The 14,888-nt window shown below is 36.2% G+C and overlaps 1 protein-coding gene across 1 annotated transcript; it reads left to right on the forward strand.

Annotated features, from left to right (window-relative positions):
- Positions 1–12,552: 12,552 nt before the first annotated feature.
- cldn10d (claudin 10d) lies at positions 12,553–14,334 on the forward strand. The gene is made up of 5 exons (XM_043242554.1): positions 12,553–13,030; positions 13,112–13,273; positions 13,349–13,430; positions 13,549–13,656; positions 13,754–14,334. The coding sequence occupies exons 1-5, from the start codon at positions 12,799–12,801 to the stop codon at positions 13,968–13,970; spliced, it is 801 nt and encodes a 266-aa protein (XP_043098489.1). The 5' UTR covers positions 12,553–12,798; the 3' UTR covers positions 13,971–14,334.
- The last annotated feature ends 554 nt before the right edge of the window (positions 14,335–14,888 follow it).

Genomic DNA, 14,888 nt, shown 5'->3' on the forward strand with positions numbered 1-14,888 from the left:
AAAACGGGAGGTTGCTCAGAGGGGGTTTACTGACTTACTGCAGCAGCGGAGCACTTAACACTTCACTGCCTCTGCTGCTACTGAGGTTCGTAACCTTGCCGTTTTTTGGAGAGCACTTCTCTAGATTGCTTCTGTGACGTTGCGGTAGTTGAGAGGGGTGTCGTGTGTTCTCAGAAAGCTCAAATTAAATTCATCGTGGGTTTAGTCAGACCTCTTTATGGTTTCAAACATTTCAACCTATAAGACAATGCTTTGAAAACTTAAAGAAGTTGTACATAGATCAGCTGTTAGCTGTCAATTCGTCACTATTGCCTTTTTTTAATTGACTGAACAGTGATGGTATTATTGTGTGTGTGTGTGTGTGTGTGTGTGTGTGTGTGTGTGTGTGTGTGTGTGTGTGTGTGTTAATAAAATCAAATAAAAAAAATAACAAACTATTTCTTTACATTTTCAGTTGCCATGGAACCATTTCTAATTTTAGTTTTGTACTGTAACTGAAAATAACTGAAACAATAATAATAATAATAATAATATTATTATTATTATTATTATTATTATTATTATTATTATTATTATTATTATTATTATTATTATGTTGTTATTGTTGTTATACTAATTTTAAAAAATTAATTGCTAAAACTTTTGACTAAATAGAAAATATAAAAATAAAAGCAAAACAATTAATAAAACTATTAATAAATATTATAACTTTATATTATTATTATTATTATTATTATTATTATTATTATTATTATTATTATTATATTCAAATTATGACATTATATAAAGATAATACTGCTGTATCTAAAGGGCACCAAATACCAAAATCATAAAAATAAACAGCATTATCATCTAAAATGTATACTGAATATTATTTCACATCTTCTCTAGGTAAATGATGTTATAAAGACAATATCAAAAATGTCAATTTTTTTTGTATTAAGAATGTCTCTTCCTGGTTCTGTGAACACATTACATTATGTGAACATTTGAAACACCCATTTTTATGTTTAGAGAACATTTTTTGGTTGTAATTTTGAAACTGTAATTTCGAAACCTTGATAAAAACAATACTTTTTAACCTTTTTTATATCGATTCCTTAGCATTTCAATGAACACTGCTGTCAAAACATTTCTTTTCCACATTACAAAAATGTACAGCATATCAAATAGTACAGTAGTTATAAGAACATTGATTAACCATTGATTCCTGACATTTGCATCATTTGCATATGGGAGCGTTAGCTGGGATGATGCTAAATAAATAAATAAAGTTTTTAACATTTTTAAGGGTGAACTGTTCCTTTAAGAGCTACTACAGATTTTGAGAGAATCCAGAAACGCGACAGATATTCCACTGTATGTGGGTCATTTTTTGGCTCCCTGGGCTTCTCTCCCATTCTCTGACAGCTTGAGAAGGATCATACACTGTTGCTGAGGAGGAGTGATGGAGCGCTGCCGCCGGTTCTTCTGTCACAGGCTGTTTGCCCGCTCTGGTAATGCTCCATGATGCTCTCCGCTCTGCTGTGATTTTTATGGGGCTGTCAGCCAAGTGCAATGAAGAACGGTTCACCAAAGATCACTGAGTCAGCGTCTCTCACCGTTGCAGATATACAGCACTGAGAGGGCGGGATTGAGATTCAGTGGATCCACGGAGCTGTCTTCCAGGGCTTGGAGGTGGACTGCATGAATACCTGCGAATTCCTTCTGGAAACAATCCTCCGCACCAATCATCATTTAATGTGTCGTTCGTGTTCGCAACGCAAACAGTGCAACGCTTTCGAAGCTGAGTGTGATCAATATGTCTATATAAAAGAATATTTTTATGTAGATTGCAGGAATACTTGATTTTGAAACCTGTTAAAAGTGTTCATTAGATGATACAACATATAAATACGTTATTTATAATGCATTATGCGTTCATTACAATGCCTACACTTATAATGTATTATAAATACATAGAAAGTGTTGCCGAAATTTTCTTGAACACTGTACTGTCACCTTTAATTAATTCAATGCATCCTTAAAGTGAACCCCAACATTTTAACGGTATGATATTTTCTAAAAAACTAGCAATTTCCATACTGTAATGGACCACTCTGGTCTTATTGGGAGCTAAATAAAATGTGAAAAATCAAGCAAAATAACTAAAGAACCTTCTATAGATTTTTGTAGAAAAATAGATTTATTTACCAAGCCATTTCTATAGAAAACTTACCATGTTATTAAAAACCTTGGCATTAGAACCATTTTGTTAAGATAAAAACCTTATTCTTTACTTTATTCACTTGCTCGGGTACAATAGTGCATTATAGGGTAAGCTGAAGATAAAAAAAAAAAGATTAAAAAAACACAATCGCAACCAAGGTCTCCAGCAGAAGCATTTTGCTGTGACAGAGACAGCTCTAATATGATGACTGATAGCTGTGTGTGAGCTTGACAAAGAGCAGTGCTGATTCAGATCCAGCAAACTAACCCGTGTTGTATCAGGCAGCTTTTACATTTATACAATTTAATTCAACTCTAAAGCGTTGACTAGGCTTTCGGGCTCCTCTAAAATAGTGTGCAGAGAAAATAACCGCAGATCCAAAAATGAACTCCCCATAAAACACAGTACAATCTACGGAAGCCTGTTTCCACCACAGAATTAAACATTTTGATTTTGTTTCTCATTATTATGATAAACCCGCGGTTCTAATTCTTGCAGAATTTTGAGTTTGCATCAGAATCTGGCAACTGTTTTTTTTTTTCTGCCACAGAATGAAAAATAAAAAAAGGTAATTGTTACTTTATATCTCACAATTCTGTCATTTCTTTAATCTTACCATCATACCGTTCACAAAATCACAAGCTATCGTCTTGAAATTCTGTCTTTTTTCACAAATAGTGACCTAAAAATAAAAAATGTAAAAAAAAAAAAAAGTTCAAATTAAGGTTAAAATAGGTGATTCAGACTCTCAGTTTGGGCTTCTTTCCTCTCAGTTTTCCTTTCCCTTACAATTCAGACAAAATTGTGAATTGTTAATACAAAATCTAAATATTTTTATATAATTTTTATATAAAAGTCCAAACTGCAAAATAAAAATTTTATTTGATTTATTTCCATTTTTTTTACTCCGTGATTCTTCCATAACTCGTAACATCTGAACATTTGGTTGAGTTAAATCCTAAACACTACAGACTATTTCTGAGTAGGAACTTGGCACGAGGCCCCCGTGGCATGGGTTTGTCCCTGGCTTTGCTCTGTTCTCTCTCAGCCTTCTGTGCCACCCTCCAGCCTCGCAGAACTTAGCTTTCCGCCACCGCTGGCCTGGTTGCGTGCCAGCTCCATCCCCTCTAGAGGGCTTGGCATGGCATTAAAGCTCCCTCGCCCAGCACGCTGAACTGCTCTGAGTCGGGCGAGAGTTCAGTGTCCTCCCTACTGGGCGGCCTGGCCTGAACATAATCAACGATGGCGTTACTAGGATGCTATCCTGCAGTGGGCATTTGCATATGAGACGACCAAAGACAACATGAAAACAAATAAAAACTAAGAAAAAGAGATTTTGCCATTTTAAATATATTAAAATGAGTACGCAAATGACAATAATAAACAGCTTCGTTTTTAATAAGAATGACAGCATAGTTTAACCCTGTAAAGGTTATTGTATATATTAAATAAGTGCATATGAAAAATAATTGTTTTTGATAGTTGATTCTGTTTATAATGTAGATCAATGCAGTGATGATTGAGAGATGAACAAATAAACATTTCATAAAAATAGAAATCGTTCGTAACAACACTCTAGTTTTACTCAGGGGCAGTAATGTAGTTTTTATTCATTTCTTTTTTTAATTATTCAGCAATAAATTGATAATAGTATTAACAGTAAATGGATAATAAAGGTTTGTATCGTAAGAAAGGATTTCTGTTTTGAATAAAGGCTGTTCATTGTAACTTTTTATTCATTAAAGAATCCTGAAAAAATATGAAAGGTTTCATAAAACTTAAGGAGCACGACTGATATTAAAATGGCATATCAGAATGATTTCTGAAGGATAATGTGATCCTGAAGACAGGAATAATAGCTGATGAAAATTTAGCATTGCATCACAGAAATACATTTTAATATGTATATTAATATATACAGCCATTTTTTTAAATTGTACAGATATTTTAGAATATTATGTTTTTTTTCTGTATTTGTGATCAAATAAAAGCAGCAAAAAATGACTTCTTTAAATAATAATTAAAAAATCCCACATTTAAAAATCATACCGATCTGAAACATCTATTTTCTGAATTTTGCTCCAATCCGGCACGTGCATTAGTTCTGCATCTAGTCTATACATCATAACTATGGTCTTTAATATGACCCATGTTTTTGCAAGGTATCTGCAGTTTTGCAAGCGCATCATGCTTTAAGCTCGGCTGCACACTGCATCATTACAGGAAGCCACACACCATGAACTCCAAGCCAGAGAGGATCACGTCTTTAACAAATGACATGCCTTACACATGCTTGTGTTATATTTGATGCAGAAAGATTGCTGGAGTGCAGAGCCTAAGTGTCGTAAGTGCACTCTCTATCCTCTTGAGTCTATCTTAATAACACTGATGGCATCTTTGCCCTCCACTTTGGATCTAAAGCAGACGGGTTGTTATGGGATTGCCTGCGACTGATTTTTAGGCTTGTGGGAAGCTTATTAGCACGAGCGGTTTCTGAGGAAATAAGAAGTTATCGTGAAAATCTCGTAGTGCTTTGGAGATTACGTGTTTATCAGTTCCAAGAAATGACAAAAATAGTTCACAGTTATAGTTATGATAACATTCTGTAACTCATCCAGGTGATCATCACATACACAACTATAACATCTGTCGAAGAAAAACACTCTGTAATGTGTTTAAAAGGAGCTTTGGAATGAATTTCCTTGTCACTTGAAATATATATTTCTCTCTACTGTCAGAAAATCGCTGCAAATTCCTTCGGAAATTCACTTTAGGTCCACAAATGTAAATTTAGTCCCTCCTAAATGCACTTGATGCCTTTCAGAATGATTTCGCTCCAGCTGAATAATCCTGTCCTCCAGTAAGTATTTGTTATGTATAAAAAATTCTGTCAGCCCATTTATGTCACAGATACTCCTTTGCGACTCGCATCACCACTAAAGTATCATTAAAAAACTCAGTCTAACAGCATGTCAAGGCTGTAACATCACGCTTAAATTTGTGCGCCGCTGAAGAAAAAGTAGACTGTCAAAACTCTGCTATGAGTCATTATTTTGTCTCATGAATGTTTATATGGGGAATTTTGAGTTTACAGGAGTTTTAGAAGATTACAAAGGCCGCAGCAGACAAGGTGAGCTGCCGGAAGGTGAGAATGAATCCCTATAAATCATTATCGGTGAGAAACACATTGGGGTTTTCCTTTCCTGAGGGAATTCTTCAAAGAGAAACCTTTTCACCGAGCGCAGGCACACATTCATTCTGGAGTGGATCTTTGAGAATGAAAAAGCTTGTTATGTCAGGCTTGACTCGCTAACTTCAGAAGACAAGCGTACATCAAAGACTGCAAACGCTCAATTACTGAGGAAACACTGAGTTACAACTTACAACCGCTAAATGTTTAAATGTCCCTTAAGGTTCTTTATGTGAAACATAAATATCTCTATAGCACATAGGTGAAGATATAGAATAATATGCAACCAGAGGACTGCATTGTGCAATGCTCCCTTAGATTATGCATCCTTTTCGAATTTGTAAGATGAGATTGATTCAAGATTGGTTAACGCAGTCTTATCTCTAACAGTGAATCTTTGCTCTCCATTCCAACTGAAGTGAAATATTTATTATATCCTACTGTGTGACAGTTTCTTTGCATTGAAAACTGCTCTGTCAGTTCCTATGCACGTACATCAGAGTGCCCACGTTTTCGTGTTTTCATGTTTGAGACAGAAACATTTGTTTGCACTCACACACATCAAACCCAGCTCCAGCATTACAAAGTTGCTACACGGTTTCTTCCAGAATCTAACACAAATACTAACAATTACTGGACAATTGTTGATTTTAAACTGCATTGCAGCGACAGTAGATATTAGTGCTTTTTCACCTTCGGGCCAAACAGTTACCTTCGTTGACTTAGTGCTGCTGTGACATGGAAAGGCCAAAAAGTTACTTCTGGTCATTGAATTTGACTTGAATGTTGTCTCAAGAGTCCAGCTGCACTGAAGCTTGCCTGTTCCTGGAATTCTGACAGTCTGTAAATGGTGATTTACTATTTCTGTACGTTTAGTGCACCAGTAGGTGGCGGCAAATAGTCTTTATTAGTCAACAAATCATTCCCCAGCAATTATCTCAAATCATTGGCTGTGTCTGAAAGTAAACATATAACCTCAATAGGGTACTGTTTGAGAAGACAGCCATTTGTAATGGTGTCCAAAACCTTATTAGTGTGTACACTAATTCAACCATAATGTTTATTTATAATCCCTATTTTAAAATAATGCTGTTCTGAGATTCCTGTCAGAATGATGTAGTTCTTCAAAGGCCACTCCCATGATAGTTGATTGACAGGACTTTCCTAACTTAGCTCCGCCCTGAGTGCGCTGTCACCAGTCCACCATTGTGCAGGGGAAGACATCTGAGCCGCCGAAGATCAATGTTACTTTCGTGTTGAAGAGAATCTACATAAATGTGTCTGTTCACGCGAATCATTTGTGTTGGACTACAATGATTTGCTGAAAACATAAATTATAAATTATTAATGAATACTGCTGATTATAAATGACTGGACCTGTCCGAATACCCACACTTGCTGTCTTTGCACTTGACCACTTGTTCACTGACGTACTACTTTATTGTGTATTAAATGCACCCAGCTTTGCCATTTTTCTGCCTTGCAATAATCTTGTGTCGTACTTATTTTTTTTCCTGTCACGTGCACCTGCTCTCGAGTGGCCAAGACTGCATTTGTATGAGAAAGTCATTGAATAATTCACCCAACCAACTGGCTCAAAAGCATTGATTCATTCATGAATGAAGCACCACTACTGTGCATGTGTAAAAATGCAACGATGGGTCTAAATTATGTTATTTAATAGTAATATCCTGTTAAATGGACTGACACTGCCCACCATATCAGAGAAGCCAGAGATCATGTCTCTCACTCAAGTAAGAACCAGAGTGCATTTGAACCTGAGCTGCTTTCATAATTTATAAAAGAAAAATCTGGTTGAACAGATAAGCCAGATGAACAAATAGTTGTCTTGGATCATCAGACTTGCTGAAACGAGGGAATAACTGACTTCATTTATTATGCAAATCAAACTCCATCTAAAGACTCCACTCAGGACCACTAATGCACTTATTATGTTTGGTGTGTTATTAATTACCCATTTTAGACATCATGTTGATGGCTTTGGAGATTCACGTGCAATTTTCTTTATTTATATTTAATTTTTTGCTCATGTCAAACTGATGCTTCACTGTGCCTCCAGCAGAAACAAAAATAAAACTAATTCTTCAGAGACTCGGAAACGCAAGTAAAAAAATAGTTTTTCTCTTAAGTGAAGATCAATGCAATAAAACTGTTTATCTCCCCTCGGTTTCTCAGTCTTCTTGCGTGTCTGTATTTGAAGGTAAGACTGGACATGACATAAGGATTGAGAAGGACAGACGGTCTATTTCTCATTTCTAACAGCACCTTCTCTTCTCATCGTCCTCAGGTCACTCACAGCAGACATAGACAGAGAAAAAAGAGCCTCAAAGTCACAGAAATCTCAAAGTCATCGTTTGTGTTGTGTGTGTGTGTGTGTGTCAGCACCGATATGATCTTGACTGATCTGGATAATATTTCTCTCATCAGTGCTGTGAGGCAGAGCAGGTCATTCAGTGTCCGTCTGCACATCTTCTTTTATTTCATATACGCCGGCGTGTCGTGGGACATTTCTGGACCGTTGCTTACGTTCATCTTAATGAAATATCGACTGCTGTTGTCACATGGATATTAAAAACTTCATCCACATCATGACTCACTCTGAGACGCCAAGGATGAAAGTTTCTCGTTTGTGACACGTTTAAGTGCAGAGGAAAATAAACAGACTTCTGGAGGTTAGTTTTGTCCGTATTTCTTCTTCTCTTCTGAGTGTGTGAGTGTCTGTGTGTGTGTGTGTGTGAGTGTGTGAGTGTGAGTGTGTGTGTGTGTGTGTGTGAGTGTCTGTGTGAGTGTGTGTGTGTGTGTGTGAGTGTGAGTGTGTGTGTGTGTGTGTGTGTGTGAGTGTCTGTGTGTGTGTGTGTGTGTGTGTGTGTGTGTGTGTGAGTGTGTGAGTGTGTGTGTGTGTGTGTGTGTGTGTGTGTGTGTGTGTGAGTGTGTGTGTGTGTGTGTGTGTGTGAGTGTCTGTGTGTGTGTGTGTGTGTGTGTGTGTGTGTGTGTGTGTCTGTCAGAGCACACAGGTGAACTGTGACGTGTTTACTGAAGCGTCTCTTTCCTCCAAATGAAGCTCCTTCACTACAAACTGCTCTTTTGCACAGAAACTGTTTCATATGTGTGTAACTGTTTGTGTCTGTGTTTCAGCATGTCTTCTTGTCTTCCTCACCTTGAATTTCTGAACAGATTGAGAATGAAGCGTGTGTGTGATAAGACTAAAGACAGTAAGAGATCAGATTAATTATGGTTTCTTCACTGACTCCACCATCCTGAACCCATCACGGTTTGATTCATCCTGCAATAAAAATGATCATAATGGATAATGTTTCTTTTCTACAAAATTTGCTTCAGGAAGAAGATTTTCCGAGCCTTTAAAGAGGAAATGGCCCTAAATGTGGCCGAGGAGCAGCATGTGCTGTGAGTAAATGGTGCGTAAATGTCAGTGTATCAGGGGTTGGAGTGCTGGGGAGGAATATGGGCAGCTTCACATTGAGATTGATCATTTTAAAGCTGTATTTTATTAAATAAGGGCCAGATAATTGAGTATTCCAGGAAGGGAAAACGGGAAGAGCCGTTTGAGAAATGATGGTTGGCCGCTGATGTCTGTTTGGTTTTAATGGGAACACTTTAGCTGGCTGGAGCAGCTCCAACAGCAGTGCTCCTGAACTTCTGCCAGGGTGAAATGTAAATGACAGGGTTTCCACAATAGGAGATTCAGAACAAATGAAGGAAGCTATCTCCTTCTCGCATTTCATGCACTGAGCGACTGGTGTCACATGCAATGTGTTTACTATGCGTCACTGTCTATGGAGGGTCGAATAGCTCTCAGATTTCATCAAAAATATCTTAATTTGTGTTCCAAAGGTTTGTGAGCATTTTAGGGTGGACTGACCATTTAATGCTATTATGTATTCTAAATAAAGTGTTTAATAAACTAATTATTGTAGGAAATGATGCGTGCCATCAAACTTACAAATAATGGTCATTATCTCATTACTCAACTCGTTTAATTGAACTCATCTCATTATTTCGGACAGTCTTTGTTGTGATATCCCAGAGTGAAAGCTGTTGTAGTTTTGCAGCATTCCAGTACGTTTTCTTGCTTAACTTATTAAGAGAGATTCATGTCAGAATTGATATGTGAGCCATTTTAATCGTAATTACTGACTTGACAGGGTAGTTCTAAAGGCCGGACTGATACATGGCTGCTTTTAGTTTGACCTCCTCTGAAGTGCGTGCACTGTTTATAACATGCAGTAATGCTTTTTCTATTAAAATGAATGCTGGTTCAAAACTGAAACATTCCAGTGCCTAGAAGCTTCTCTCCTTTTAATTTCCATATCTAAAGCGATGGAGAAAAGATAGGGGAACAGCTGTGAGAGAAACAAAAGTATAATTTTTGCTTATGGAATTTTTTTATTAAAATGTTGCACATTAAGGAAAAAAATATTAGATCTCAAGATTCACTTAACCTAGTAAAACGAATCACGAATCACGAAAGCACACTGAATAAAACATGTTTGCTCACAAATAGGAGACAAGTTCGAAAACGGAAGTAGAAATGCGCCATCTGGCGGTATTAATCTCTGTCTAATAGAATAAAGACTAATAAACTGTTAAACGATAAATCAGTGTTAGTTATGTGCTAAAGCTCATCATCTTGTAGGGTGAATTTGAGTAATCTGAGAAATTTATGGAATTGCTACTTCTATGATTTATTTCGCTATCTGTGAGACTTTTCTAAAATGTTTTTATAAGCACACTATAAGAAAGAATGCAGATATTATAACCAAAGGAAGCATTCAACACACATTAGTGTTTTTGTGCATCTGGGGCTATGTATTAGACCTTAAAAAATAAGCCTGTTTTCACCACACTTCATACATGCCAAACGCAATAGCACCACGTTTAAAAAATGCATTGTGAAAAAAATCTTAGAAGGAATCTCAATTAAAAATCTACTGTGTTAATTCCTTTAACGCGCTATTAAATTGGTTAAACATTTGTTTGAAATGGTTAATTAGACTTATAAAGCCCCTAAATGCACATTTCCCCCATTTTAAAAGACTTCTCCGTTTGAACATGTGGGACAACAACAAAAAAAAAAACTTTATTGCATAATTTGCTGCTTGAGTAGATCGCAAACATAATTTGACTACAATTACGAGCATTGTCTTATTTGTTACAGGTGTATGTCCTTGAGATGAATCTAGTCAGAATGCTATGTCTGACTTTGTCATGCAGTTCCCAGCTTCTTGACGGACAAGGACCCTGCCCTCTTCTGTGCTATCACCCCCATGATGTCCGACATCCGTGCTAATATTATAGTAAAAATCCTGCTGACTAAATTCAGTAAACACACTGGAGCTTAGGTGTCCCATATTTACATTCCAAATTAACTTTATTTGCTTGAGCACTGGTCAATTCATTTCAGTGAGGCAATTCGAAAGAATTATTTTGTGATATTGATTTTTATCATAGTTTTGAATTTTGATGTCATAGGTATGACGGTTTATCTAAAACAATTGCATTTAAATCAAAAATTTTATGTAGTTAGTAGACTCATAATTTTGTCATAATTAACCAAAGCATGTTATTTTATGTTGCATGGGGCTCTATATAATTTATATAATAATATTTAGATTTATTATCATAAATCCACTTCTGTGTCTTAATCTTAATTGTTTTTCTTCATTAATTCATTACAAGTGAAAAAGTGAGTTTTTATCAGATTACATAATTATGACTTTAAACAAATGTATACAGAGTTTTAAACTGCAGTCCCTGACTTTTTTGTGCTTAGAATTTACTAAATGTGTATATTAAGCGAGTACACCATGAATCAATTTTCCAAATCGTGTTTTTAGCTTGTCTGCGGCATCATTACAAAAACTGTTTATATTCGGACTATTTAAACTGGATCTGGACCGCTGCGGAGTAGCACAGTACCTGCGTGATTCACCATAGACGTAAACAGAAAGAAGTAGCTCCGGCTAGAATATACTTCCGCGAGACGCACGAGGTTCTGTTTATTAACCGCTAGACTAGAGCGCCGGAAGTTACGGACTGTAGCTTTAAGAGGAAAAACAATAAACTGAAGATGTCACAATCACATTGAATCTGATGAAATACCTCCCATCTTATATATCTATTCACTTCACTGTAATTGTAATTAACAGATTACAATATGAAAACATTAGTGCAAATGGCGCAGGTTTGTAGGTGGTTTTTTTTTTACATAAATTACCTCGAAGCTAACTAACTAACTAGGCTGTAATAACCAGCCCAAGACCGTGCAGAGACCGTGTTATCTTAACTCATCTCATTTTATGCTGGTAGCACTGAAATAGCCGAATGTTGTTTATGCATAAACAATGCACACTTTTCATGACACATGAACCTTTGTATGTTAGATCAGTATCTTCAATATGATGGACTCCCAGTGTTCCCAGGACACTTCATACCCAGTAACCAGCTGATGTTCTGTCAGAGATTATGTTTCAAAAACAAGACAACCTGTGCAGTCAGATCATGACAAACACATCAACAGAAACTGGGTCAAAAGGTTGTTAATTAGTACACATTTAGTTTTAAGTAAACAGAGAAAGTAGTAGCAGTAGACCTTCTTGTTGTTAAAATGTTTAAATAACTTTCATTATTTGAAATAAAACTGAAATCAAATTGTAAACAAAAATAACTGTTGACCAACTGAAATAAAGTTTACTAAACTAAAATTTAAATAATAATGAAAATGTAACAAAAAGAATAAAAATAAACCCGACAAAAACTAAAGAAAATGATTAAATTTAAAACAAAATATATTTATATAATAAATCATTGTAATAAGTAATCATTTTAAAATGTTAATGAATAATATATTGTGAACTAATACTAAAATAAATACTAAAACAACACTTGCTTTGACATCCAAACACAGTATTTATATAAAATCCATGTCTTCATCTGGTTGTTTTTATATAGGTAGTGAAACACAAGAAATATGTAATGAAATTCACACCTTTTTTATTTCATTTTCAAATATTTTAATTGCAATTTATCATTCGTTTTGAACAGAAAAAAGTATCGTTTTCATTATAGGCTTTTGTTCTGATGGTGATTTTACAGTGAATTGCAAGTCTTTTTAAACAATTCACCTAGAAAGATAGCATGGGAATACCCTCTGAGCATTAAAAAAAACTGCTGATGAGGTAAAGCCATGTAGTTTTACCAGTTTCAAGCTCCTTCAAAAGCAGGAGGAGACAAGCGTCACATTTTAACCTCATTTCATTACTGCTTCGAAGCCTCTGAACACTATATGCTCCGCTCTCACTGTATTTTATTTTTGTCCTCCACGCACACATTTTTTTTCTCTGCTCATTAAGCAGACAGCATGAGGCAGCGAACGGTGATAATGTACATGGAGATCGGTTGCTTTGTGTCCTGTCTGTTTGGCTGGGTTTTGAATTGTTCCACTCTGGCCACCGAGTACTGGATCGTCTCAGAAAGTGCGTCTGTGGTTCTCACCGCCGGCGATTACTACTCCAATCTCTGGATGGACTGTGTCTCGGACACCACAGGAGTGTCTGACTGTAAATACTACCCCTCCATGATGGATCTGCCTGGTGAGAAAAAAAAATCTGACATTATTTTCTGATTCGACATTACTGCGGGATCATTAATAGCATCCCTCTCTGGTTTATTAGCTTTCCTCCATGTATCCAGGGCCTTGGCTGTCGTCTCTGTGATCTTTGGCTTCTGGGGGGCTGTTCTTGCCCTCGTTGGGATGAAATGCACCAAAATCGGAGGATCTGAGCTCGCCAACGCCAGAGTGACGTTTGCAGCAGCTTTAACGTACATGGTGTCAGGTACAAACGTTTCTTCGTGAGCTTTTTTGCATAAGTTGAGAAAGGTAAACTTATGCGCTGCTGTCTGTTCTGCAGGGATTACTGGTATGATAGTGTACTCCTGGTGGGGAGAAAAGACACGCTCAGAATTTTTGGATCCATATTTCTTAGAATTAAAGTAGGTAATTATGACTTCTGTGTTCGTTATACTGTGCGTCTAATTCCGACAGCTTTAAGTGCTTGTCTTCTAGTGATGTTTTTTTAAGTTGCTTTAAAACGAATGACTTGCTCCTCAGGTTTGAGTTCGGTGCAGCTCTGTTCGTTGGTTGGGGAGGTTCCTGTCTGCTTCTATGTGGCAGTGCGGTCATGTGCTTTTTCTCTTGGAGAGAGTCGTTCCCAAAAAGGTCTGGTCCATTGCGCTGCACACATCCGCACGGAGATGAGCCAGATGAATGTAATGAATATGTAGCTGCGTCGATAACTCTTTGGTTTTCCACTCAGGTTCAGTAAAGAACCCAGAAAACCCCCAACCTACATGTCAGCACGCACCAGACGGACGTACATACTGCCGGGCTCGTCCAGACCCGCTACAGTCTTCATCCCTCCTTCACACTCGTACAGCGAGAGCAGAAGAACCAGAGCCAGTAGAGGAACACAAGAAAACCAGTCTTTAAGGTCCGTCAGACCCAGCCTGCCCCCCATAGACTCGGCTGTGTAACCCGATGTTTATAGAAACTGTATCACAGCATAATACAATAGTGTTTAGTCGCCTTGGCATAATGTTTTTATACAGTGTATAGTAATCTAGATTTATATAATATTCATTTTCTTTCCTGAAACATTAAGTGATGTTAATTTATATTTCTTCAAATGTTAAAATGTACTATGTAGAAATTAACACGCTGTAAAGCTCACTGTTATATGTTCCATGTTGCTGCAGAAATATTAATATACAGAATGTTTCTCTGTTACCAAAGAAATTATTATGAGACGTCTACGGGAACACTTGCTGAGGCACTTGCTGAGTGTAATGCTAATCATTTTTCTAATAATTCACCATTTGTGGAAGATAGCAATCTTGTGACGTGGCAATAATGTGAATTTTATATATATATATATATATATATATATATATATATATATATATATATATATATATATATATATATATATATATTTTTTTTTTTTTTTTTTTTTACATCAATATTGTTATTTGATCCTTTCAGGCTATAATTGCAATAAAACATTTATTTAGTATTCAATTCTACTTGCATCCTGTTGTAAATCGCAGTTGGTCCATTGTTAATACTACAATTATATATAACAGCCTTCACCAGAATAAAGGGAAGCATCCGGAGATAGTTAATAACCTCCTCAATCAAATGACAGCTGAAATCATTCGAGCACTTGGGAAATATTATATTCTAATAAATACCACTTAGATGGAGGCATTCACTAAGAAACACTCACTTCATAGTAGTACGCTCTACTTTTATATTTTACATTATGCTCTTACATTAATTTGGAGCACACACACACACACACACACACATATATATATATATATATATATATATATATATATATATATATATATATATATATATATATATATATATATATATATGATTCCAAA

The sequence above is a fragment of the Puntigrus tetrazona genome, chromosome 6 (genome assembly GCF_018831695.1).
Source record: "Puntigrus tetrazona isolate hp1 chromosome 6, ASM1883169v1, whole genome shotgun sequence".
NCBI classification, from domain to species: Eukaryota; Metazoa; Chordata; class Actinopteri; order Cypriniformes; family Cyprinidae; genus Puntigrus; species Puntigrus tetrazona.